Below are 24,923 nucleotides of genomic sequence, written 5' to 3'. Positions count from 1 at the left end.
TAAGTATAAACCAGTTGCCAAGCAGCTGAATTTTGATCACATGATCATGGGATGCTGCAAAGGTCCTAAGTGTGAAAAATGGCCGTAAGTCACTTTTTTCAGTGCCATTGTTAACTTTGAATGGTCAGTAAATGAACTGTTGTAAGTTGAGGACTATCTGTACTGGAACTACCTTAGTAATTTACTCTGGGACCCCAGGCCTGATGGTATAACCAGGTTTGAGAGACCTTCAGATGCATTTATAGTATAGGGCAGGGGTCAGCAACCTCTGGCTCTGAAGCCGCATGTGGCTCTTTCATCCCTCTGCTGTGGCTCCCTGTCACTAGTCAGCTCCACAATTGATAGGGCTTTCAATTAGGATAGGTAGAGGAAAAAGGATGCTGTACTAGGAGGAGACACTATGGTGTGGGGAACCGGACTTCTGGTTGGCTCCAGAATTGCATCTCTAATTTACAACAAGCTCATGTTGCATAAACCTTCAGTTATTCAACAACCTGATCCACACATTCTTGTAAAGTTTTTGATCAAATACAGCAACTTCCCTTTGAGTGATCTGCTGAGAGTTCTTGATCAGTTCATCAACCTTCTCATGTGAAGCTCCTTGGTTACAATCACTGATTGTCCCCTTCATTCTTTATCATTCAAATCAAATCCTCCTGATTTATCATCTTTACATTTTTTAGCTCAGAGATCAGTGGTGGAATTCAATTTTTTTTACTACTGGTTCTCTGGGCGTGGCTTGGTGTGTGTGGCAGGGGAAGGATACTGAAAAATCTCCATTCCCACCCCACTCTGGGAGCAGCCAGAGGTGATATTTGCCGGTTCTCCGAACTACTCAAAATTTCCGCTATTGGTTCTCCAGAACCTGTTAGAACCTGCTGAATAGCACCCCTGCCAGAGATGCATAATATCAATACAGCCATCACCATAAACAACCTGCATAAGGTAATGAATTTCAATTGGACTCCTTTGGCAGTCAAAAATCCAATCACGGCCCTTTGTTTAAAGCGCACGGTTGAGTATTCACTGCAGACTTCCATTTCATGAACAATAGCAACACAACCTTTTCTCACAGCAATTTCATGGCAACTGAAATAAAAGAACAGATGCTATTGAATACATCAGAAGTTCCAATACATCAGTATTGCCATTTGTTACTGACCTATACCAGTGGAGGCATTTCTTTTTATTCAATCTTCACACTAAATCCGCCTTTATTAATCATAATGCTGCAGCAGTGCTTTATGCTATGGTAAGTTATAAAAGGAAATACTTTTACCAATTAATTATTTAACACTTGCGACCATCAGAGCATCCCTGTGGTCACAGTATCAAAATTCAGAAACTCATATGTATTTAAGATGGTTACAGTGTCTTGGGGTCATGTGATCACTTTTGAGACCTTCTGACAAGCGAAGTTTAACATTTATGTTGCTAAGCGAGGCAGTTAAGTGAGTTTTGCCCCATTTTACGATTTTCCTTGCCATACTTTGTCAAGTGAATCACCACAGTTGCTAAGTTAGTACACAGTTGTAAAGCGAATCTGGCTTCCCCATGAATTTTGCTTGTCAGGTCTCAAAAGGTGATCTGAAACCATCATAAATATGAGCCAGTTGCCAAGTGTCTGACACCATGGGGGTGCTGCAATGTCATAAGTGTGAAAAACAGTCATAAGTCACTTTTTCAGTTTCACTGTAACTTTGAATGGTCATTAAATGAATGGTTGTAAATCAAGGACTACTTATATACGACAGAATGTCTCCACAAGCTATTCCTAAAGTTATTTCAGAGAAATAGATCAAGGCGGTATCTTTCCTGAGCAAACTTATCTCGCACTTATATGTTAAACTCTGATATAATCTAGTGTATAAACCAGAACACTTCCAATTATTGCTTTGTTTCTTCCTTTGTATGAAAACATTCAGTACAGCAAACAATCTTTTATCCTTTCATCCTTTAAAAGCCTGCAATTATGCAAGTCCTCTTGGACATCCGATTTATTTCCAAGCAGTCCTAAAATGCAATTTTCTGTATGAACTACTGAACTATTCCACAAAAACTACGTCAAACTTCAGGGGAATTGTTTTTCAGTTATTGTCGAGTTATTTTTTCCCCCCCTTAGAATCACAGAAGCAGATGATTGAATGACTAAGCAGTGGGTTCCTGGAAAGTTTATCTTTATTATTAAGATTTGTGAAATAAGCATGGATACTCCCTCTTTTTTTCTTATTTGTTTGCTTGGGCTGACAATCCAAATAATCGCTCATTTTAAACAAAGGGCTAAACCGTGTTGGCTCCTAACCTATCACGTCACTCACCCACTCTGTCAAAAATACAAGGAACACGTGAGCCCTTCCTGTTAAACCCCAATATTTCATCCCAACATGAAAAATGAATCCTCCTCTTTAAAGTGGGGGGGGGAAGGAATTGAGAGAAAACTCATCACGGAAAAAAAAATTCCACGCACCCTCGCTCCAGCTTGTGCGCAGAAGCGAGCTTACGGAGCGCATGCGCAGAAAGAGCTTAGCCGTTCTTTAGAGTGCGCGGGCGCACGAGCGGCCGGGCGACAAGCCCCCCCCCACCCCGTCCTCCTCCTCCTCTGGTTCGCCACTGGGTAACATCGCCGGCCCGTTGTCGCTCGGCTTCCTCCTCCTCCTCCTCCTCCTCTTTGTCGCTTCCCAGAACCGGCGGGGGTGGGGGGCAGCACCATTCAGGAGGGGCCCCTTCCATCGCCAGCGGCATCACAAGGACGGGGAAGCCGACATGAAGCAGGAGAGCTGCCGGCCTTGGCGATAAAGAAGGTGGGTTTCCGCCTCGCCCACCTTGATGGGCTGCTGCTTCTTCCTTCCTCTCCCCCCCCCCCACCCGGCTCTTCCCACCACCTTCTCTCCCCCCCGCCCTTCCTTCCTTCCATCTCGTGCCCTCCTGGCTCTTGTCTCCCCTGCAGGTAGGTTGGTTCCCCAGTCCCGTGTCTGCGTTTTAAATGGGGACTTTCGCATCTGGCGCGTCTGGAGTTGCTGGCTGTGGGCGGTTGGGAGCCGGGGCTCTTAAGTGGGGGAAGGTCCTCGCCTGCTTCTCCTGCCTTGCCTCTTCCCTTCGGTCCCTCTTCCTTCGCGTCCCACCGAAAGGATGGTCTATCTATGCTTATGGTCGCCTTTATTCGCCTTCCCTTGGGAAGGTGTGATCGATCGACCCAGCCATCCCAACCCCGGTCCTTTACCCGGCTCTTTTCTCAGGGTTACTCCGCATTGAACTCGCCAGTTCGACCCTAAATTTTGGCGAAGCGCCTTTCTCCACGTTAGAGTCACTCGGTCTTGAGCACCCCCACCCCCCCAAATCATCTCCGTTTTATCTACTTCTTTCCATCCTTTTGGGGTCCATTTGCAGACTCCCCCATTATTCTTGCACCTTGAAACTGGAAGGAGCCTCTGTTCTCTGAATCTGTTCTGGCCCTCCTGCTGCCCAACCAAATCACCTAAAACCTAATTGGCATCAACAGAACAGAACAGAACAGAACATGGGAAATGTATGGTCTACCAGATATTGCTGATCATCAGTTTGATCTTAATGGAGTTGGAAGGGACCTTGGAGGTCTTCTAGTCTAACCCCCTGCTCAGGCAAGAAACACCATTTCAGACAAATAATTGTCCCAATCTCTTCTTTAGAAGGTCCCTCTGTATCCTTATTCTCTGACTTTCTTTCTTGCTGAACTCTACTCACCCTTGCCCTGGAATGTATCTCTCTTTTTCTTTTCCTTTCTTATAACACAAAATCAATGTATTTTCACGCCCTTGCTTTATCTCAGAATTCTCATTTTATTCCCCTTTTTACTTCGCTCTCTAAACTGCTTCGCTGTTCTTCTGTATGCTTATTTTCCTTGCTTTGGATTTAGCATTCATTTTCTACGGTGCAGCCAACTCAAGTTGGCATGATGTCTAGCTTCCTTTCTGTGTTAAACTTTTTCCATGCTATATTCACAAATCCTGGGGAGGAGGAAGGCTCAGCTAAAAATTCATCTTGTCATCTACCTGTGTCAAGTTGATGCATAGTAAATAGATTCCATGTTTTATTTGCTTTTTAATAATAGAGGAGCAATAATAAATAATTGTGTCTTGTGCTATTTTGTAGTCTTGCATAAATAGTCAGGAAGAGGAAAGAACAGTTGCTTTTCAAGAATGAGTTTATGAGCTTATGATTTGGTCTGATAGTTCTGGTTAGATATCTGACAATAATTTGTTTATGCTGATAAGTAGTTGATTGTGGCTTTGCTTTGAAAGGAGCTCACTTCTCTTCAGTGTTCTTCTCTTTAGTTTATAGAAGTCTTCGTTAGCTTCAGATTGCCAATGGATTTAAAGAAGTAGTCATTTGGTTAAAGAGAGTTCCCCTTGTAGCTGCTGAAAGTGTTCCTTATTAATTTCTCTTTGATTTTTTTTTTTTGTAAATTTGTATTGTTTTAAAATGTTTATTTGCCCTTTGAATTAATGTAGGAGGTTAATTAGATTTATATGTTCTTTGAAGAACAAATGTATGGCTTTCATTTCTGAAAAACCCATATGTCAATACGCATTAATAACTCAGTTCCATGCATTCCTTAAGGATGGTGTGCTGTGTGATAGTTATTTTTAGTATCAGCTTTGTCTGTCTGTTTATCAGCACAGAAACAGATCTATGAAAATACTGTGAAACACATAACAAAATGTATGGATGAAAGCTATTGTTTTATATTCTCTTTATTGTGCTCATAAGGTTTTTAAAAAATATTTTAATGACTTTAAAATAAACGTGTTTATTAAAATGATTGTTACCAATCTTGAGTCCCAGCAGAGAATGAACTAGAAATGTAATAATTAGTGCATACTGTTTAAGTCACAAAATTAGCTATTTGATTTAGAGAATAGCTCACTATACATACATACATACATACATACATACATACATACATACATACATATATATTTGGTAATGTCTTCAAATTTGTACTGAGAATCCAAGGGCTTATATAAGTATATTTGTCAGAATCACTTCAATTTTTTTGACAAACATTAGTGAGTAAGAACTAGAATAACTACTATATATCTCTTCTAGCTAAATAATGGTGGAAACATGGATGGTACCTCTAAACACCTGAAATGTTTCAACAAAATAGAAAGCTACTGCAGATAAAATATTCTCATAGTGAATTCTTATTTTCAGTTTTTAAGATCTCTTTGCTTAGTTCAGTGGAATAAGAAACTAGGGTGCTAACTACACGATCTACAAAGTCTTGGTGAGTATTTAAGTATTATTGTTTCAGCTGCAATATACCTATAATTGTTTTTTATTTTATTTTTAGATCTGTATAGTACAAATTATTGGTAACCATGGTGCAGAAATACCAGTCACCCGTGAGGGTGTATAAACACCCCTTTGAGCTAATTATGGCTGTAAGTATCTGTTTTGGTAATATAATCATGAATTGTATTGGCTCTGTTTATTGCTTGATTAGTTAATTAAGAAAAGATTAAGAAATCTAACTGGTTTTGAATATAGTTACTCTATATTCTATATCTCTATATACTCTATATCACCCATCTCCTCCCACTTATGACTGTATGACTGTAACCTTGTTGCTGGTATCCATTTATATTGACTGTTTCCCTATGACTATCATTAAGTGTCGTACCTTATGATTCTTGACGAATGTATCTTTTCTTTTACGTACACCGAGAGCCTATGCACCAATACAAATTCCTTGTGTGTCCAATCACACTTGGCCAATAAAGAATTTCTCTTCTCTTCTCTTCTCTTCTCTTCTCTTCTCTTCTCTTCTCTTCTCTTCTCTTCTCTTCTCTTCTCTAGAAGTTGCTGTTTATAACTAGTTCCAGTTATATATATTCAAGATGGCATGTTTATTTCTGTTCTTTGACATAAATATAAGACTTGAAACAATATCATGAAAAAGATTGGAATAATATACATGACTATTGAGGATGTTGGTTGATTAAGTTATGTTATAGAAATGCATTTGTAAGAAAATTAACTTGGTTTGGCATACTATCTTAATTATATTACTTTTGACTGCTTGTCTTTAAACAGATTGCTATCTGCTGATGAAATCAGAAACAGGGTGCTGTAAAATCATATTTTTCTCTAATTATTTAGGAAAGTAATTATTTTCTTTTTATTATAATTTTTATTATGTTGCTGTAATTTTTCTTTTTAATTTTTTTTGTGGGACAGGAACTATAAATTAACAATGTCAACTGCGTATAAAGAAAATTTGTTTAAGATGGCATTTTGCGCTGGCAAGGTTGGCAAAGATGTTTAAAGATAAGTCAGCTAAATGTTGGAAGTGCCACCAGATATCTGGGCCTTACTATCAGATGTGGCAGACATGCATAGAAGCAAAAAAATACTGGACAAAAATACATACATGGCTGGAAAAGTTGATAAAACAACACATTGACTTAAAACCAGAAATATTTTTGTTGGGGATTTTACCTGAAACCTATAGTAAGGAGAATGCATATCTAATTATTCATGTATTAACTGCAGCTAGAATTGTATTCACTCAAAACTGGAAAAGTGAAGAGATACCTACTGATGAGAATGTGATCAGGAAAATATTAGAATGGGCAGAAATGAATAGATTAACACTTGCAATTAAGGAGAAAGAACAAGCTGAATATTATATTTATTTATTTATTTTATTAAAATTTATATGCCGCCCTTCTCCCAAAGGACTTGGGGCGGCTCACAACAATAAAATCACAATAAAACAGCAATAATAAATAAGATTAAAAGATTCAATTAAAATCCCACAATTAAAACTCCTAAAACAGAATCTGACAATTTGCTTAAAAAGCCATGTCTTCGGGTCTTTGCGGAAGGAACGGAGATCAGGGGCCATCCGGAGCCTGGCGGGTAACTCGTTCCAGAGGGTCGGTGCAGCCACAGAGAATGTCCTCATCCTGGGCGCCATCAGCCGACATTGTCTGGCCGACGGCACCCGGAGGAGGGCAGCCCTATGTGAGCGCACTGGGCGGTGGGAGGCTGGTAGGAGGTGATCCTGCAAGTACCCCGGGCCCATGCCATGAAGGGCCTTATAGGTGAGAACCAGCACCTTGAAGCGGATCCGAAGGACCACCGGCAACCAGTGCAGCTCGCGCAGGAAAGGTGTAATCCAGGAGTATCGGGAAGCTCCCGTAATAACCCGCATGGCTGCATTCTGGACCAGTTGGAGCCTCTGGGTGCACCCCAAGGGCAGCCTCATGTAGAGGGCATTGCAGTAATCCAGACGAGAGATAACGAGAGCCTGAGTGACTGTGCGGAGGGCATCCCTGTCTAAATAAGTTTGCAACTGGCGCATCAGGCAAATCTGTGCAAAAGCCCCCCTGGACACGGCCATCAGATGGTCTACTAAAGACAGCCACGAATCCAGGAGAACGCCAAGGTTGCGAACCCTTTCAGAGGGAGTAAGCAACTCCCCTCCCATCAAAAGTGGTGGGGCCGCTAGATCCTGGGATGCCGGCATCCACAGCCACTCCGTCTTGGAGGGGTTGAGTTTGAGCCTGAACCATATGACATGGGAACTATTTTATCGATGGTTAGAGAATAAAAACGGAAGTTAAAAATGGGGAAACAAAAGATCAGCACAATATAGAAAATATGTTAAGAGAGACAAACGCTATGATGATTTTTATGACTATTAGGATTATTATGTTTAATATTATATTCTTATTAGAAGATATGTTAAGAGGGAGAAGTGATTGTAAAATTAGAGAAGTAATATTAATGCAATCAATATTATTGTAAATTTTGATTGCACAAAGATACATGTACCCAGACGACACACTGTTTAATGGAAGATGGAACTATTATACTAAAAATAATAATAAAAAAGAAAGTAACTATTTCCTTTTTTATTATAATTGTTATTATGTTGCTGTAATTTTTTTAGAATCCAAAGATATGTTCTGCATATTATAGTTTTACATTATAAAAAATATTTGGTATACAATGATTAAGTGATGTCTGAAATAGCTATTCTGGAGCATCTGGTTCTGAGATTGTAATATTTACTGTTTTCTTGGTTTACTTTGAAATACTCCCCCCTCCTCTCCTGTAGGAGAGAGGAAAAAAATCCTGTACCCTTTGAAAATCTTTTGCTCCTAAGCCAGAAATATTACTGGCAGAATTGTTGTAGGAGGAACAGCACATCTGAAGGCGTTGGCAATGGCAAATAGGCACAATGTGCTATGTAAAACAGTTGCTTTGTGCTAAGAAATACTGATAAAATGATATCAGTATTTGATATGTTATTAAATGCTTTTTAATATACCATTGGCTACAGAACCTGGGCTAAAGTAAAAGAAAAATTTAAAAATGGAGGGAAAATTCTTGACAATAAAGGTTGCTTTTGCTTGCAGTGAAGCTTTTAAAACCTCCATTTGAAAGTGGAGCTTTATGCTGGAAGTGGTTTACAAGTGGATTCTTGTATTAACAATGGGCCAAGATTAGATGAGGTTCCATCCAACTCCTATATTCAATGATTCTATATAAATTATAGTCTCTCTTGTAAAAGTCCTATTCTGGTACTATTTGTCTCTGCATGCAAATTGACTGTGCTGTGTTTTCATTACTAGCAACTGTTCAATAACCTTTCTGTTATCTCAAATACATCTCCTTCAGTGATTGCTCTGATCAGTGATTTTGTTACAGTACATATGAATAGAATTCAGAAAAAGACACTATATGTATCAAATGAATTAATTCAATACTTTCCTGAGTGTTGAAATCCCCCCCCCCAAAAAAAAGTTTGCAGATGGCTTTAAAACTTGGTAGGAATATCTTCATTCATAGTTTTTGAATGCCAAATGTCATACACTAATGGCCAAATAGACTTTTCAAAGCTGTTTAAGTAGTTTTTTATACAAATAATGCAATAGATTTTTTTTAGTCTTGCAATACAAAGCATAGAGAGTTCTGCTTAGTGGATACATCTGGGGAAATACGTTGTTTATTTAAAGCATCCAACAAAAATGGATAAAATAAATAATTCTGAGAAATATATCTAGGGCTCCTAAATATTGAATTGAATATCTTCCCTGAGATCTGTTCTAAAAATACGTATTAACTCCATTTTGGATATTAAAACTTTAAAGCATCTTAATCCATGCCTAAGGATTTATAGTAAGAGTTGGTCAGGAATAAGCTTATAACTAAGCATGAAATAGGGAAAAAATTATGAAAAGAATAAAATTTCTCTGCACTGTTCTTTTTAATAAAGCAAATATATTCAGTGAAATGGTACTTCAGAAAAGAAAATGCATTTAATTTTGATGAGTTACAAGGTTGGCAATATTAATTGTGCTGATTTTGATTTCTAGCATTCTGAAATACACCCAGAGTAGAAAACAGTAGAGCAGGATCAATCATAATTGTTATTTGCAACTGAAAATAGAAACAATATTTACTTGTCAATGATTGCTTAAATTATATTAGTCTGTGATTAAACAAAATTTTTCTTCCTTTCTTAGACAAGTGAAGTCTTCAATTGAGTGCTGTAAGCTGAAATATATAGATCATAGTTATTGTTGTCTTATGTTATAGGTTAGGCTTTTTTTTATAGTTTGAAACATTCTAATTGAAATTCTTATTTAATATTCCTTCACTTGCAGTTTCAGGCACAATCTGGAATGGAATAAGAAGTTGAATTCCATTAATTGAAAGTGCTTAGACTTAAATGCCTATAGATCAGCTGTGTGATTCTAAAAATTATTGATTGATTCATTCATTCATTTAGTTTATATAGCTGGCCAACTACCACATGCAAATATGAATGGCTAACATCAGATTAAAATCAGCAGACGAAAATATCAGAGCAAAACACTAAAAAATATTAGCTACCTTTTCTATAATTGATAATATGTATCATTAGATGATCCCCTTAAAGTAGGGTCATGTAATGCCTAAGGGAAAAACCAAATTTGTGATATCTTATAGAAGGTGGCAGGCTTGGAGGCTCCTGGATCATGTGTTGGGTCCTCAATGAATTGGGTTAGGTTCATTGTGGCCATAAACTCCCAAAGCCACTGACTCCGCACCCAGTGAAGATAATTTGAAGTCCCTGATTAGTGTAAGTCTTACGAACCTCACCAACAATCCAGCCTCAGGCTCCAGCAGTTCAGCCATGAAAGTCAGTATGTTGGAGGAAAGCTGGCATAGCAGCAGCAATCCCATCTGATCCAAGAAGGCTTTGCACATAGGATTTCTCTTCTGCTATCTGTAGAACAGTACCTTTGAAAACCACCAGAGATTCCCAGATGACCATAGCCATTCTATTTCTCCTGCACAAAGTTGTGGCTTGAAAGCCAATGGATAGTTCCCCTATAGCTGTCCACCCAGCAATGTGGGCCACTGAGGGATCCAGTGATAGAGTGTTGGGGCAGAGCTCAGGGATATGAAACACAGAATTAGTTTAAGTATCAAGGCTGCCTTTCCGAGAGCTTCTTGCACCGTTCTACCTTCCACTGCCCATCACTCCCATGATATTATTGTTTGCTCCTGGCATCCCTCCTTTCCCTCCATCTCCTGGCATCCCTCTCCCAGGTCAAAGTACCCCAGATAACATTCAGATGAGACAACCATCTTAACCAGTTGGCTGATCTAGTTCTCCAAATCTCTTGTCCCAGTCACTCAGCAATAACACCCCCCCCCCCGCCAAGACACAGATATACCTGTACCACATTCCTGGTTCATGGGATAGCTGAAGGTATAAACAAGGTCCTCACTGCCATCTCTCATCCAGAAGGAAAGTAGACCTTTCTATCTCGGCCACTTCCATTCCATCAACACTATCTGTCAAAATTGGCTGAGCCCTCAGTTTGAAAGTTTGTTTTCTTCTGCAAACAAAATTAGAAAAAACTGCCGCTGCTGACACCCCACTGAGAATCATCCCTAACTCATAAGTAGAGCGCTGTCTGAACTCTTACATATATAGCCATGAAAAGGAAGTCTAAATATCTATTAAGTGTCCAACTGAACTGCATTGTGGCATTGTACTCAACTGTAATATAACTTTTAACTAGTTTAATTTTTTTAAGTGTCTGTTGATGCATCTATGAATTATCATTAACTATGTCAAAATGTTTTAATATGCAGACAAGCAAAGGAACTTAGATGGTTTTTATTCCTCCTGGGTTTAGTGCTGATATTTAGTATTCTGAAGGCCTTCCAATTAAAACATGTATACAACAGACAGTAGTAAATTGGTTTAATTGTTACTTTTATTCTTTTTATGAATTTGAACTGTGTGTTAATTTGTCCTGAATGTCAAGTGGAAAAACAGGCAGGAATTAATTTATACATGCATATTATGCTGAAGGGAGGCCATAGTAACCAAACCTTTAGTGAAAGGAAATTTTCATCTATGCTTCCTGGCAATTATATTGTCATTATTCAACTCCAGAATAGAGCCTCAGGTCTTAAATGTCTCTCCTGTGATGTTTATGAATAATGTAGTGCCCTTGTGTAGTGAATTTTTCTACTAAATATAAGTAACTGCAATATTGCAATGTCTGGTCTATCATTAAAACATCTTTCATCTAGCTACTCCAATAGATAAAAGAGGAAGCAGATAAAAAGCTGGATGCTCTTTTGTCTACAATATCTTTATGTTCCATCTTTTGATATCTATTTGTTGCAGGCAGCTACTTAGCAATGCATCCTTGTAGTTGTAGCTATTGCAGTGTCCCCACAGACATGTCATCATGATTCAAGCACTTTGCAACCAACTTGCAGTTACAACGTTGCAGCATCCCATGGTCATGTGATTGCCATTTGCAGCCTTCATTACTGATTTCTGTAGGAATGAGGTTGTAAATGTCTCATCATGGCATATGACTTCATTGCTTAGGGACAGACTTCATGGTACCAAATACTGTGGGTAAGCAAGGACTACCTGTATTATGTGAGCAATATCTTCAGTTATTGTTCAATTCATGATGGTTTACATGGAACACTTTAATGCAGCTTTCCTCACAATAAGGTGGAAATATTTTCTCATTGCATTCTCTTTTTCAGCTTCCTAATCTAACCTGGACTTTCTGGATGGTTCCCCATCCAAGTGCTAAGCAGGGCTCATTTTATTAGCTTTATAGATCAGTTAAAATAATTAATGAACTGCAAGAAGGGAGCATTTATTACTCAGGTCATGGAACTGACATAGGAATCTATTCCCATTGAATTTGTTCTTCTGTATATTTTAATGCTTCTTTATTTTTGCCATCTTGCAGGGCACTTTTGTTCTAATTTGTTAAAATGTCACTGATTAATATTCATTAAGCCATAATTTGAAGATCTCTAAGCAACAGTACAATAAAGAAATATTATCTTATAGTAATTGAATGTAGGAAACGTAGTAACATTTACATTCTTTGATTAATGGATGAAAATATCCTGGGAAATAATGGGAGAGGCAATTAACTATATGGGTTATGAGTTTATGGGATATCAGCTGTGTTACAAGATGTCTTCATCTGCAGCTGTGGGTAAAACATTTTTAGAAGAGTTACAGTATTGGTGTGGCATACCTATTAGGATTAACATGCTTGATCGCCTCTGCTAGAAAATATTCACCATCATATCAAATGTGAAAAGGAGAAATGTTTCATACAAGGAAAGTAGCTGAGAGTTTTGAAAATCAAAATCCAAATCCGAAATCTCAGAACTTTCACATATATTGTAAGCAGGTTATGGAAGCAGATGAATTAATAGAATTAATGAGGCAACCATTTTCAAGCTGTCTTAACATCATGGCCCTTCTTGATGCAAATTGTGATTTCCCTGCAACAACAGGCAGAGATGTTATCATTGCTCTTGCTGTAGTAATATTGAAGGATGTGTTTGCCATAGTCTTAAATTTCCTGAATTCCGCAAGATGGTGGGAATAAGTGTCAGGGCATTTAGAGATGTTTGAGCCACAATATCAGAATAAATAATGAGCTTCCTGGTGGAATTATTTTCTTTTCCAAAACATATTGTGTTTCTCCATGCGTTGAGGAAATGTGAGTGACATCAATCTTGGACTAACTTCAAGAACTTATCTAGCTCTACTAGTACATTTTTTTTTCCTTCAGTCCCAAAGGTGAATTTTGAATTGTTCATTTAGTATGTTTTATTTTGTTACTTACATAGTTTTGCTTGACAAACTTGAAGTTAGATTGTCTAGTTTAGAGTACTATTTGTGTTTCTGTATTAAATTTCTCAAGTTTGTAAAATGTTCCTTTTTGTTGCAAGGAGTAGAACTGAGTGTGAAAGGGGTTTTTTTCAGATTTTTTCATTTGTTAATTCAGTACTTCCAGGCTTTTGGGATGGGTTACCCAAAGAATGGAAGTATGAGAAGATATTTATGCACATCTTATAAGGAAATATGTGTGAAGTATTCAGCATCGGTTAACTTTTGTATGAATCTCTTTTGTTAATTTTGTTACCAGCCTCTTACAGGAAATGCCATATATCTTGATGTCTTAAGCGAATCTCCTTCACCAAAATTATTTAAGAATATTTTCTAACAAAATTTCTTTGTAAGCCATTATGCAATTTTAGATTGGCCATTTATAACTTAGTTATCTGCACAAGTTTCCTGTAGTGATGATGCTGTATGAGAGACGTCCAATTTAACTTTTAATGTTCTTATCCATATTGCAATCAAAATTGTATGCAATTTTGAATTGGATTCAAGATTCAAGAATTACTATTATGATGATGCCTTTTGCTACTAGGAGCTACAATCAAGATTTTCTAGTAGTTGTAAACAGTTGCCAACAATATAAAAGACAATGCTCTTGAACAAGACCTGGAAACCTTGTCTTAAAAATAGCAAAACTATTTGTAATCAATACTGGATGCAAAACATAACAATAACACAACAGTGGACCAATTGATAATTTGAATTGTGAGGAAGAAAAGTTGAGGGGGGAAAAGACGTCTAGGGTTATTTAAGATTGGCTTTTCTAAGTAGCTGTAAGAAAGACAAGATATTTATCTTGCTGATTCATGAATGGTGCTCTATTCACATTGGAGGCATAGGTTAGATCAGTGGTTCTCAACCTTTTCTTCACACTGGATCCCCTTTAAAAACCTTTTGTGGCCACGGACCATGATCACAGACCCTTCAAGACTTAACTCAAGGTATAAATCATTTTCAACTGTTCACTGACCACCTGTAATGACATCACAGGTTGAGAACCACTGAGTTAGATAATTAGGTGAAGGATCTACATTACTGTAATGAGGCAAGTGTGGAAATAGTCAATATGCTTCAAGAGACAAAATGGTTAATTTCTGCATTTAGTGGAGTGGTTGATTTATAAAACAGAAATTTAGCTTACCTAGAAGGAAGAAATGTTATCAAGGAGGAAGGTATACTTTTTTTTAAAAAAAAAAGCATATTTTAGATTGCCAAACCCATTTGATACACTTCTGATAATGTGTACTTCTAATATGATTACTGTGGTTCATAGAATATGATATGGAAATGGCACAATATCCCTGGGCATTTTATAGCATTTCTGCTATTCATTTGTCAAGGGAAATTCTTGGTAACTTTAAACTGGTATGTCTAATTAGTGGATACAACCTTTTGTGGCCAAGAGGTACAATATTGATACATTAATTGTCGCGGAGTGCTTATATTGTCAAATAAAAATAATTGACCCTACTCTCCTGTGAGTGGCACTTAGCAATATTTACATGGGTTTAAGCTCCCGTGTGGTTTCTTGGCAGACATCTGTTTTAAAGGAGGGAGCAGGTGGCTTTCATATCCTGTAGTATTTTTAAAAAGCTATAGCACCAGCATAACGGAAGAGAGCGCCATTAACGCTATCTTCTTGATCGCTTTAACATTTCCCAATATAGCATCAATTTTATAAAACTGATTTTTGAAATACTCCTCTCATGCTGACATTGGCACTGCTTTGGCTGTTAGCACACTGTTTAGGATGCTATAGCTGTGGGATGGATAATCATTTTGATACATCTAGAGTAATTTATTCAGGCACACTTTGGGGATATCATTAGAATCTTATATAAAATCTTTAAAATTAATGCAAATGTATCCTAAAATGTTGCAGGCAGGAAACAACGCTTAAACCTCTGGCTGAAAAAATAGCTTATTGCAAATCTTGTGGTTGCTAAGCAACTACATACTTACGGTTTTAGTTAAGATTTATAAGCTGGTATGTGGGAAATAATATCTGAAGGCTTTGTTCAGTTGCAGCTGATGCCAGACTTTGTCATATACATAATGCCAGAAAACTGTTCTTGGAAAATAAAATGCCACTGCAGCTGGCTTCACGCAGCTCTGTTGAAGATGCATACGTGCTGAGCATTTTAAAATTAAATTAAAAGTACCTGCCTAGCTATCTTCTTCATGAAAGCATTCTAAATATGGCTAGTTGCACAGGGTATTAACACACTGCATTTTTAAAGGTTTAATAACAATGAAGGTTAGACCTATCTATAAGTAACCTACATTACAGAATTTGTTGTTAAGCAAATAGATACCTTCAAATGTGGTCTGTCGGTCTATCTAACTATCATCTACCTACCTACCTATCTACCTACTTATCTATCTATTATCAAATTTAGATGATTGCCCCAACTCCCTAAGTCAGCCCAAAAATACCATGGTTGATGGTATTGAAAGCCACCAAGAAGTCAAAAAAAAAAAGCAAGGATAAATGCACTAGGTAGAACAGATTTTGTGAATTTGGGATGAATTTTTGCATGGGTTGTTATTTTTCTGTGCAGCGTGTATATTTTGGGGAGAGTGAGGGATGTTCAAGATTCTCAGTTACTATAATAGCTGAAAGGGAGTTAAGCAGAAAAGCTAGGTAGCTAGAGCTTCTTTCATGGGTCAGATGTTCCTGAATTTACTTCTTGCTTTCCCCATGATTTCTAAGCCATTAGCAAAAATAGCTACTTCAGATTTATTTTGAATTCTAAAACCACATACTACTATTCATATATTCCACCTTGGAAATATCTTTCTAATCTTTAGCACTAGAGGTGGATTTCTAATGTTTGATTCACTATTGTGCCTGAATGGATTCTTAGAATTCATATTTATGTCTTAGGGCCATGATGGCGAACCTATAGCACATGTGCCACAGGTGGCACGTGGAGCCATATCGTTGGGCATGTGAGCGTTGCCCTAGTCCGTTTCCAGCGTCTGGGAGGGGGAGGCCATTTTCGCCCTTCCCAGGTTCCTAGAAAGGCTCTGGAGCCTGGTGAGAGCAAAAAAACGGGCCTTCCGGTGGGAATGGAAGTTGGCAAACGGGCCATTTCTGGCCTCCAGGGGGCGTGGGGAAGGCCGTTTTCACCCTCCCCAGGCTCCTAGAAAGGCTCTGGAGCCTGGGGAAGGCAAAAACAGGGCTACTGGGCCCACTGTGCCATCGCGTGCCAAAAGCAGGGGGGGTCGCGCGTGCATGCGCAGGGAGGCAGGGTGCATTGAACTATGGGTGTGGGCACATGCATGCACGACCCCCGCCCCCACCGCACTCCCCCCACTTTTGGCATGCGACAGCAAAAAGGTTCGCCATCTCTGTCTTAGGGTGTTAAATCTATATTCAAGGTAAAGGACTGTGTTCCTTCACACTGAAACTAAAATGTTTAGAGGCAGAAAACTTTTATTAATGTCCAGCTTTCTGTCAGAAGAAAAGAATATTAGTTTGATAATTTTTGTACAATGGAGGAATAACTTCAGAAGTTATTCAGAAAACTGAGTCCCTGGCAGACTCTGGTTTTCAGGGGATGAGAAGATTTGCCCAGAATCCGACAATTATTCATGGCAGAAAAGCTTCTGAATGCCCCCTGAGAGATGGAGATATTTGTTGTGGCCCGCCAGTGGCCTTCGCGGATTGTGGCTGATCCCAACGAGGAGGAGGCTGGTGTGGGGTCGCGCCAGCAGCCTGCGCAGCCGGCACTCGCGTTGGACAGCGAGGAGGCCGAAGAGGATGTGGTGCCAGAGGCAGAGACTCAGCCTGGGTCTTCAGAACCTCCAGAGGCTCCTTCAAGTGGAGAGAGCGAAGTGGAGGAGCCTCTCCTCAATGCTCGAGCACGCAGGGCTGCCAAAAGGCAGGAGTGGCTACTCAGGAGGAGGAGGTCTCCTTGAGAATAAGGTTTGAGGATAATTGGCCACTCCCTTAGCTTATTTAAGTCGCACACAGTTAGTAATTTCTTGCTGGAAACAATGTGTAATTATTACAGAGCATTTTGGAGAGTGAGTGTCTTATCGTATCTTGTTTTCTGGGCTGGTTGCCAACTTTTGCAGGGCTTTGTTTATTCTTGGTACATTATAACTTTGATAAGGACCGTTGGTGTGTGTCACAATCCTTGGGAATCTGGAGCTGGGGCAGAACAAGATTACAAATTCATAGTCTGGGAATAAGTGAATGTGTTGGAAAGTATCTGGATAACTTAATACAATAAATTGAAAACGTTTTTTCCAGTGGTAAAATCTAAAATTTGTTACTACCGTGGCTTGGGGGGGGGGGGTAATGTGACTGGGTAAGCGTGGCCAATTTTTTTTTAACTTTTAAAACCATTTTTTCTACAACCTCTTCGGCAAAGAGGTTGTAAAAAAATGCTTTCAAAAGGCTCTGACGATTCCAGCTGAGTTACCTGATCGGCAGAGGTTTTTAAAAGAAAAAAAGCCTCTGCCGATCAGGCAACTCAGCTTGGATCGTCAGAGGTTTTTAAAAGCATTTTTTCTACAACCTCTTCAGAGGTTGTATAAAAAATGCTTTTAAAAGCCTTTGACGATCCCAGCTGAGCTGCACGATCATCAGAGGCTTTTTTTTTTTACTTTTAAAAGCATTTTTTTTGGCCGAAGAGGTTGTAGAAAAAATGCTTTTAAAATTTTTTTAAAAAGCCTCTGATGATTGTGCGGCTCAGCTGGGCATGCAGGGGGGCACACAGGGATTTTTGCTTCCAGTTCTCCGAACCACCCACCTCCATCAGGCGATCCGGTCCGAATCGGGAGCATTTCACCCTTGGTTTTTTCCCTGAAAATAATGATATATATTATGCCTGGGATATCTTAAAGTTTATTTTGAAACTGGATTTTATCATGATCTTACAATTAGCAGCGAACCATGTCAATATTAACCCAAATGTATGCCCTTATGTCAAATAAAAATGAGGGTATAATAGAAAAATTCTAAGAAGTTAAAAGCATGATTAACAATTAATAAACACACATGCACAGACAGATCATCTTAACACGTGGTTTCAGTGCAAATGTGTGGGAATAGGTAAATACAATGATCTCATACAAGAATCTGATCTGATACAAGAATTTGGTTTATGAATGAATATGCCTTCTCATACACCCTCCCCAACTTCTCTCCTACAACCTTTTGCATCCAACCCATACCTCACCCTCGTGCACCCTTCCTGCAGCATGCCTCACACACATCTGGCAGCAGCCACTTGCCTGCCTGCCAGCCTGGGACTTGCAACTTTTATCAGCTTCCCCAATAACTTTGACTGCAGGAAGCTGCCTTACCTAATAACCATATTAATGATGGCAACCAGGACTGCAGGGATTGCTGTCGCTGAGGTCCCAATTGCCATCATAAGTGGAGGACTACCTGTATGGACTTAGGCATGAATACAGGCTGGGAAATGGTGGCCCCAGTTCTGAGTTGAATTTGTGTAGGTGTGCTTGGAAACAACCAGTATGGAAAGAATAAACCTTTGATGTCTTTATTAGGCTTGGAGGAAGTACTTTGGAAAGACAATTGCCTAAAGATGCTCCTCCAGTGCCACACACTGCTCTTGTTAGATATGTGAGAAATACAAGCTAGTATCTTAGTGTTTAATAGAATTTAGCCATTCATTAAAATGAAAGGATATCTGTGATTAGTTAACAAGTATGTGAAATGCTTCCTTGAGAGTCTTGTGACAGAGGTTGATGTTTATATTCTCCTTTTCTTACAGGCATATGAGAAAAGGTTTCCCACTTGCCCTCTCATCCCCATGTTTGTAGGCAGTGATACTGTGAGTGAATTCAAGAGTGACGACCGAGCAATCCATGTGACTGAAAGACGTTGTAAACTGGATGTGGATGCTCCACGGCTCCTGAAAAAGGTAATACACCTAGTCAGGTTCTTTGTCCAAATCACCGTCTATTGGGCTGCTTCTTAAATTCATCTCTGTTCTCCTTCTCAGATTGCAGGGGTAGATTATGTTTACTTTATCCAAAAGAACTCCTTGAATAGAAGAGACCGCACTTTACACATAGAGGCCCACAACGAAACTTTCTCAAACAGAGTTGTCATTAATGAAAAATGCTCATATACGGTGAGTAAGGGTAGGCTTCGATTTTATATTACGGTCTTTCTAAGAACGTCTGTCTGGCCGTTTCTAGTTAAGCATTCTTTGTTATTTATGGTTTCAATTATTTATGGTTCTGTTTTTTCCTATCTAGGGTGCCAAGGACATAAAATTCGAAACAATTAAAAGCACAGTTAACCCATATAGCATTATTATTGATTTGACTTTGCAGATTTATTTGAAGAGATGTTCTGGCTTACTTTTCTGAAAGCATAGTGATGAGAACGTAGCTCTTGAGGGGAGTTTAGGAGCAAGAAGAATATACTCAACAAATTTTCCTGCTCACTTGTGATGTAGATTGTTCTATGATACTCAGAATGTCAGATCAGAATTGCCATTTTTGTTGGCAATTCTGATCTGAGGAAAATCTAATTCACAAGATTTGAATTTGTAAGTTTTCTCCAAATTATTGGATCCAATAATTTCCATTCAAAGAAATTATTATGTAAGATAATATTTTTCAAACAACATGTTTGGTAAAATAATTCTGTAGGTACACAAATGTTGGGCTTATTGGGCATTCTGATATGTTGGTGAGAAAAAAGTTGTGAGTGAAGAAAAGGAAAATGTACTATCCAATTCTTAACAAATAATTGTCCTGTGCTACTGGATTAAGGTTTTCTTACACCTTGTGCCTACTTTTATTTCTTAAATCTCCAGGTGCACCCAGACAATGAAGACTGGACATGTTTTGAGCAGTCTGCAAGTCTTGACATTAAATCTTTCTTTGGCTTTGAAAGCACAGTAGAAAAGATTGCTATGAAGCAATATACTAGCAATATTAAAAAGGTAATCTTTAAAGTTTTATATGCAAATAATGTTGTGGTTTCCTGAAGGCTGGGAACAATTTTCAGTTCCTGAGAAAATTCTTATTGATCTTGTATGACTACATAGTCTGTGTTTGCTCCCATCTTCTATTAGAGGCATGTTCTACTCTTATTATATTGGCAAGAGGGGAAATTGAGTATGGCAGGCTCTGGCCATCCAGAAGTATCATCATCAGTTCCCACCTTTTGATCTTGTCGGAGATAGTTGTCCAATAACAGGAATGAATGAATACAAAAATATTGGGGATCTGTTGTTCTGCTGAAGAATAAACCAGTTTAGAAGAAGTTGGCCCTTCAGCACTAAGCTACTAAAAATAGTCTACTTTACAATTTATATTTAGAAGGAATGAAGTTATCCATGACCTGGAATGATCTTCATGATTCAAAAGATAGTTATGTCTGCTTTTGAACAAAAAGATCTAGAGGACATATTTTTCATTTCTTTCATTCCTTTTTCTTTTTATATTAAAAGTCATGGGAATATATTTGTTCTTCTCTTCTTGGGTTTCTACTTGAGGCTTTGTAATGCTGAACTGAAGTCTCCAACATAACACTAAGTTCCTGCAATTCCAGCAGACTTAATTTTTTCAATCAGGAACTAATTATGTGGGTTCTTCTCTCTCTCTCTCTCTCTCTCACACACACACACACACACCAGCCATATGCGCCTACAATACATTGATGTAAGGATTGTCTTGTTTTGAAAGGGCAAAGAGATAATAGAGTACTACTTGAAGCAGCTAGAAGAAGAAGGTGTAACATTTATTCCTCGTTGGACTCCCCCTGCTAAGTTTGCATTTGAACATGGCACAGCTCACTTTAGACGGTCACTATCCCCTCCAGTCAACATACCCGAAACTGCCGTCAAAGAGGGACTGAATACCAAGGAAATCAACACTTGCAACAATGCATCAGAACTGGCGGCTGGAACCCCTGATGGTGTGTGGTTTGTCCCGTCCTCTTTTATAACTATTCCATGAATGCCATCATAATTTCAGCTGGATTTTAAGGATAGAAGCAAAAAATCTAATTAATTAATTTATTCAGAAAAATAATGCAGGCGAGCAGTTCTACAGTTATATCTTTTTTCAAGAATATCAAGTAGATACATAGTTATGGATATTTTTATCAACTTGGGATTCCGATGGTAGATGTCGAAGGTAGTTAGAAGTGTGGAGGTTACAAGGAACTGTAGAACTGATGAAAATATCTATCAAAACTACTATCAGCTAACTTATGTAAATAATTGAACATTTCAAACAGTTTGGTTTGCAAATGAGGGTTTCCACTGGAAGTATGGGCAATGAAAACAATGCTACTTAAATTTTTCAGACAAATTAGATGCAGATTATATCAAGAGGTATCTGGGCGACTTGACCCCACTTCAGGAAAGCTGTCTCATCAGGCTTCGGCAGTGGCTCCAGGAAACACACAAAGGCAAAGTAAGAGGATGTGTGTCTCTTTTGCTTCCTGTCCGTCAGAAAAGTGCACGATGTACAAGAATGTCTGGCAGAATGTCAGTGTCCAGAGGAAGGAAAACAAAGCGCAAAATTGTTTATGTATTTATTTATAGATTAGAAAATTCTAACCTTTAGTTTCCCATAGTGCAGAATTTAGATTCCTAAATCTATTTCAGAATTGGGTGATTCTCCCTTCTCCAAGACCTCCTCCTCATGATGTTTTTATGATCTTCTAGTACTACAGTAGAAAATTTCCTGGACTGTGTTCCTATATTTCCTGCCTAAACCTCTTCATTCAGCTACAAGGCATCTTTTTGTCCTTGGATTTCTAGTTTCCCCCCACCTCCCTAAATAAGGACATGCAAAACATTCTATTCATGAACTGTTTTGTGTATGGATCAATTTCAAATGGTTTGTGCAAGACCAAAACTTAACATTTTTTTTTCCAGGATGAACCTAAAACATGTGTTCTGTTTTGGTGTGGGACAGGAATAAGACAACATTATTGGCAGAGGCTTAGAGAAGATTGAGAGGGGAAGGACCAAATGGGCTGCTAACGCTATAAATTTAAACATTATAATTTGAATGGATCTCTGCCCACCCTTACCCCTATAACTTCCCAACCCTGACCGTGTTGTGTTTGAATTTAAAAGCAGCAGCATGTGGTTCCTGTTAAAGGGAGAGGGGTAAGAGAGCCACTGGGGAATTTCTAGCATATGTCAACCAAAGAGCACATCAGGAACTGACTATTAGAAAAGGCTAGTTAGATTAAACAAAAATTATGCCATATTTACATTATCATTTATTAACTTCAGTTATTTAGTTTTTCAGTCTTCATTGCCATGTTTTACCAAAGAATTATTTAAGTTATAGGATAGACTCTTAGTGTATTATTACTAAAATATATAGGCATTGTTTAAACCAGGGGTCTCCAACCTCGGCAACTTTTAAGACTTGTGGACTTCAACTCCCAGAATTCCACAGCCAGCTTTTCTGGCTCTAGAATTCTGGGATTTGAAGTCCACAAGTCTTAAAAGTTGCCGAGGTTGGAGACCCCTGGTTTAAAACTTCATGGTTAAGGCACCAGGCTGAAAAACAGGAGACCATTGAGTTCATGCCCAGCCTTAGCCATGAAAGCCAGCTGAGTAATCTTGGGCCAATCACTCTCTCACACAGAGTTGTTGTTGAAAATAGGAGGAGGAAGGTGTGTTGGATGTGTTTGTCACAATGAGCTTTTTGTAAAAATAGTCAAAGTGGGTTATAAATAAATATTAAATTGTATGTAGTCTTGATTTGATTTAAATTCTTTTTTATAAGTGTTATATAGATTTAAGTATTTTAGTGAGTTCTTAGTTTTGTATACCTGTACTTTTTTTTTATTTTTAGCTAAGTTTTCCAGAATTGATATGTTAGATCATTGTTGCTTTGTGCTGGCCAATGACAGTAATAAAGATTTCAATTTGATAGTTATATTTAATTATCTATTTAATTCTATTTATGCTGCTTATAATTTCTGTTAACTAGCAGCAAAAAAGGCAGGGAGCTTTTGATATCAGATTGCATAACATTAGAAAGTATTTTTTCTGTTGCAGCCAAGAGTTTATTCTTTTCAGGTCTGAGCTGAGTATTCATTAATAGAGTAACTTATTGTTTATACAGTAACTTCCAATGTCTTAATCATTTCTCTGGAATTTAGTTGATGTATATATACAGCTGTAATATCACAGTTTACTTCTGTTCGCTGCATTTCTCATCAAAGCTTTTAGGTGTTCTCCAAATACTCTTTTAAATTTCTTGTCTGATTGTTCTATTTTTCTGTGGAATTCATGAATGAAAGAAAAGGCAGCTTTCTTATGGAGAAGGGATGGGGCTTAAGCACAGAAAGGGACTACCTTACTCCTTGAAATTTTCTTATGGAGTATTATATATATTTTTGACAATTCTTATTCAGTGATTACTACATTTATAGATCCCCAAAGATGAACACATCTTAAGATTCTTGCGTGCCAGAGATTTCAACATTGATAAGGCCAGAGAAATCCTGTGCCAGTCTTTAACATGGCGCAAACAGCATCAGGTGGACTACATCCTGGATACCTGGAACCCACCTCAAGTACTGCAGGATTATTATGCAGGTGGTTGGCACCATCATGATAAAGGTATAGTAACAATGATGCAGACGTTTTATAGGGGGAAGTCTTAGGTCTTCTGAAATGCTGCTAGTGTGGTTTGCTAAAGAGCGCCAAATGAGACTTGTTTAAAGTACTTAAAACTGATTGTCAAAGGGTTTATGATACTTTGTTGGAGTAAAAGGTAACATAAAAAGATATAAAGGTATCTGGATAGTGGAAGGCATCCAATTAGAAAGTGAGAAGTCTTGGCTTTATTATTTATTTGGCATGTAAGCTATTTCGGTTGTTGCCAACTCTTAAGTGGTAAATGCAAGGTTAAGACAATATAAAAGTGTCTTATACATTAACAATCTGCAGCTTCAGATTTCTGCTTGGTTTTCAATCATGCACCATTTGGGAATTTAATGAACACAGCATATAGCAGTGGCTGACCAAAATGCTGCCATGGGATCAAATCAAGTTGTACCTTTGGAGGCCATTGAAGACCATTCAAAGCTGGTCCAAAGTTCAGGAGCATAGGCTGTAATGGGTATCTCATGTTACTGCCATGTGTCATCGCTGTTTTACAAGCTGTATTAGTTGCCAGTTGATGTCTGGATGTAATTCAAGATGCTGGCCATGACTTCTATAGCCTTTCCGGGCATACGGTCTGGTTATTTGTGGGACTGCATGTTCCCAATGGTTTCTGCCCATTCACTATGATCAGGCAGAGTGGTGCGCTCCAGGTTCCTTCAGTTAATTGCCACCTTCTGGGAACAGAGAAGCATACCTCCTCTGGAACAGCATCACCATACTATGTTTATGGAAATTATTAGTCATCCAGGTCATGGTTGTCCAAAAGGTGCTGTTCTCAAAAGGCAATTTGACTTTGTTTTTCCATGAAGACGTTTTGCTTCTCATCCAAGAAGCTTCTTGGATGATCTTACGAAGCTTCTACGTAAGATCTCCGACCTCCGGGTGTTTCGCTGCGCACTGAAGACCCTGTTGTTCCGCCAGGCCGGACTATCAACATAATAGTTTTAAATTGGGGTATTTAAATTTTTTGGGGTTTTAAATCTGAGCCAAATTTATTTAATTATTTTAAATTCTAATTGCTGTTTTGTCTGTGTTTTTAAATAGGCTAT

General features: G+C 38.4%; 1 protein-coding gene across 2 annotated transcripts in view; it reads left to right on the top strand.

The window, feature by feature from the left end:
- Window positions 1–2,596: 2,596 nt before the first annotated feature.
- SEC14L1 (SEC14 like lipid binding 1) overlaps window positions 2,597–24,923 on the top strand; it is a 37,953-nt gene continuing 15,626 nt past the window's right edge. The window contains exons 1-8 of one of the 2 annotated variants that reach the window (XM_070937517.1): window positions 2,597–2,801; window positions 5,333–5,423; window positions 18,985–19,134; window positions 19,216–19,347; window positions 20,041–20,169; window positions 20,915–21,146; window positions 21,540–21,649; window positions 23,637–23,826. In XM_070937517.1, the coding sequence (XP_070793618.1) occupies window positions 5,361–5,423; window positions 18,985–19,134; window positions 19,216–19,347; window positions 20,041–20,169; window positions 20,915–21,146; window positions 21,540–21,649; window positions 23,637–23,826 (1,006 nt within the window). In that variant the 5' untranslated portion in view covers window positions 2,597–2,801; window positions 5,333–5,360. Of the gene's footprint in view, window positions 2,802–2,865; window positions 2,948–5,332; window positions 5,424–18,984; window positions 19,135–19,215; window positions 19,348–20,040; window positions 20,170–20,914; window positions 21,147–21,539; window positions 21,650–23,636; window positions 23,827–24,923 lie in introns of those variants that run through there. The other variant, XM_070937518.1, reaches the window with a different exon arrangement.

The sequence above is a fragment of the Pituophis catenifer genome, unplaced genomic scaffold (assembly GCF_029215685.1).
Source record: "Pituophis catenifer annectens isolate HBS135680 unplaced genomic scaffold, rPitCat1.0.hap2 SCAF_2, whole genome shotgun sequence".
Taxonomy (NCBI): Eukaryota; Metazoa; Chordata; class Lepidosauria; order Squamata; family Colubridae; genus Pituophis; species Pituophis catenifer.
The sequence above is the reverse complement of the archived record's forward strand: the minus strand, read 5'-3'. Positions and strand labels throughout refer to the sequence as shown.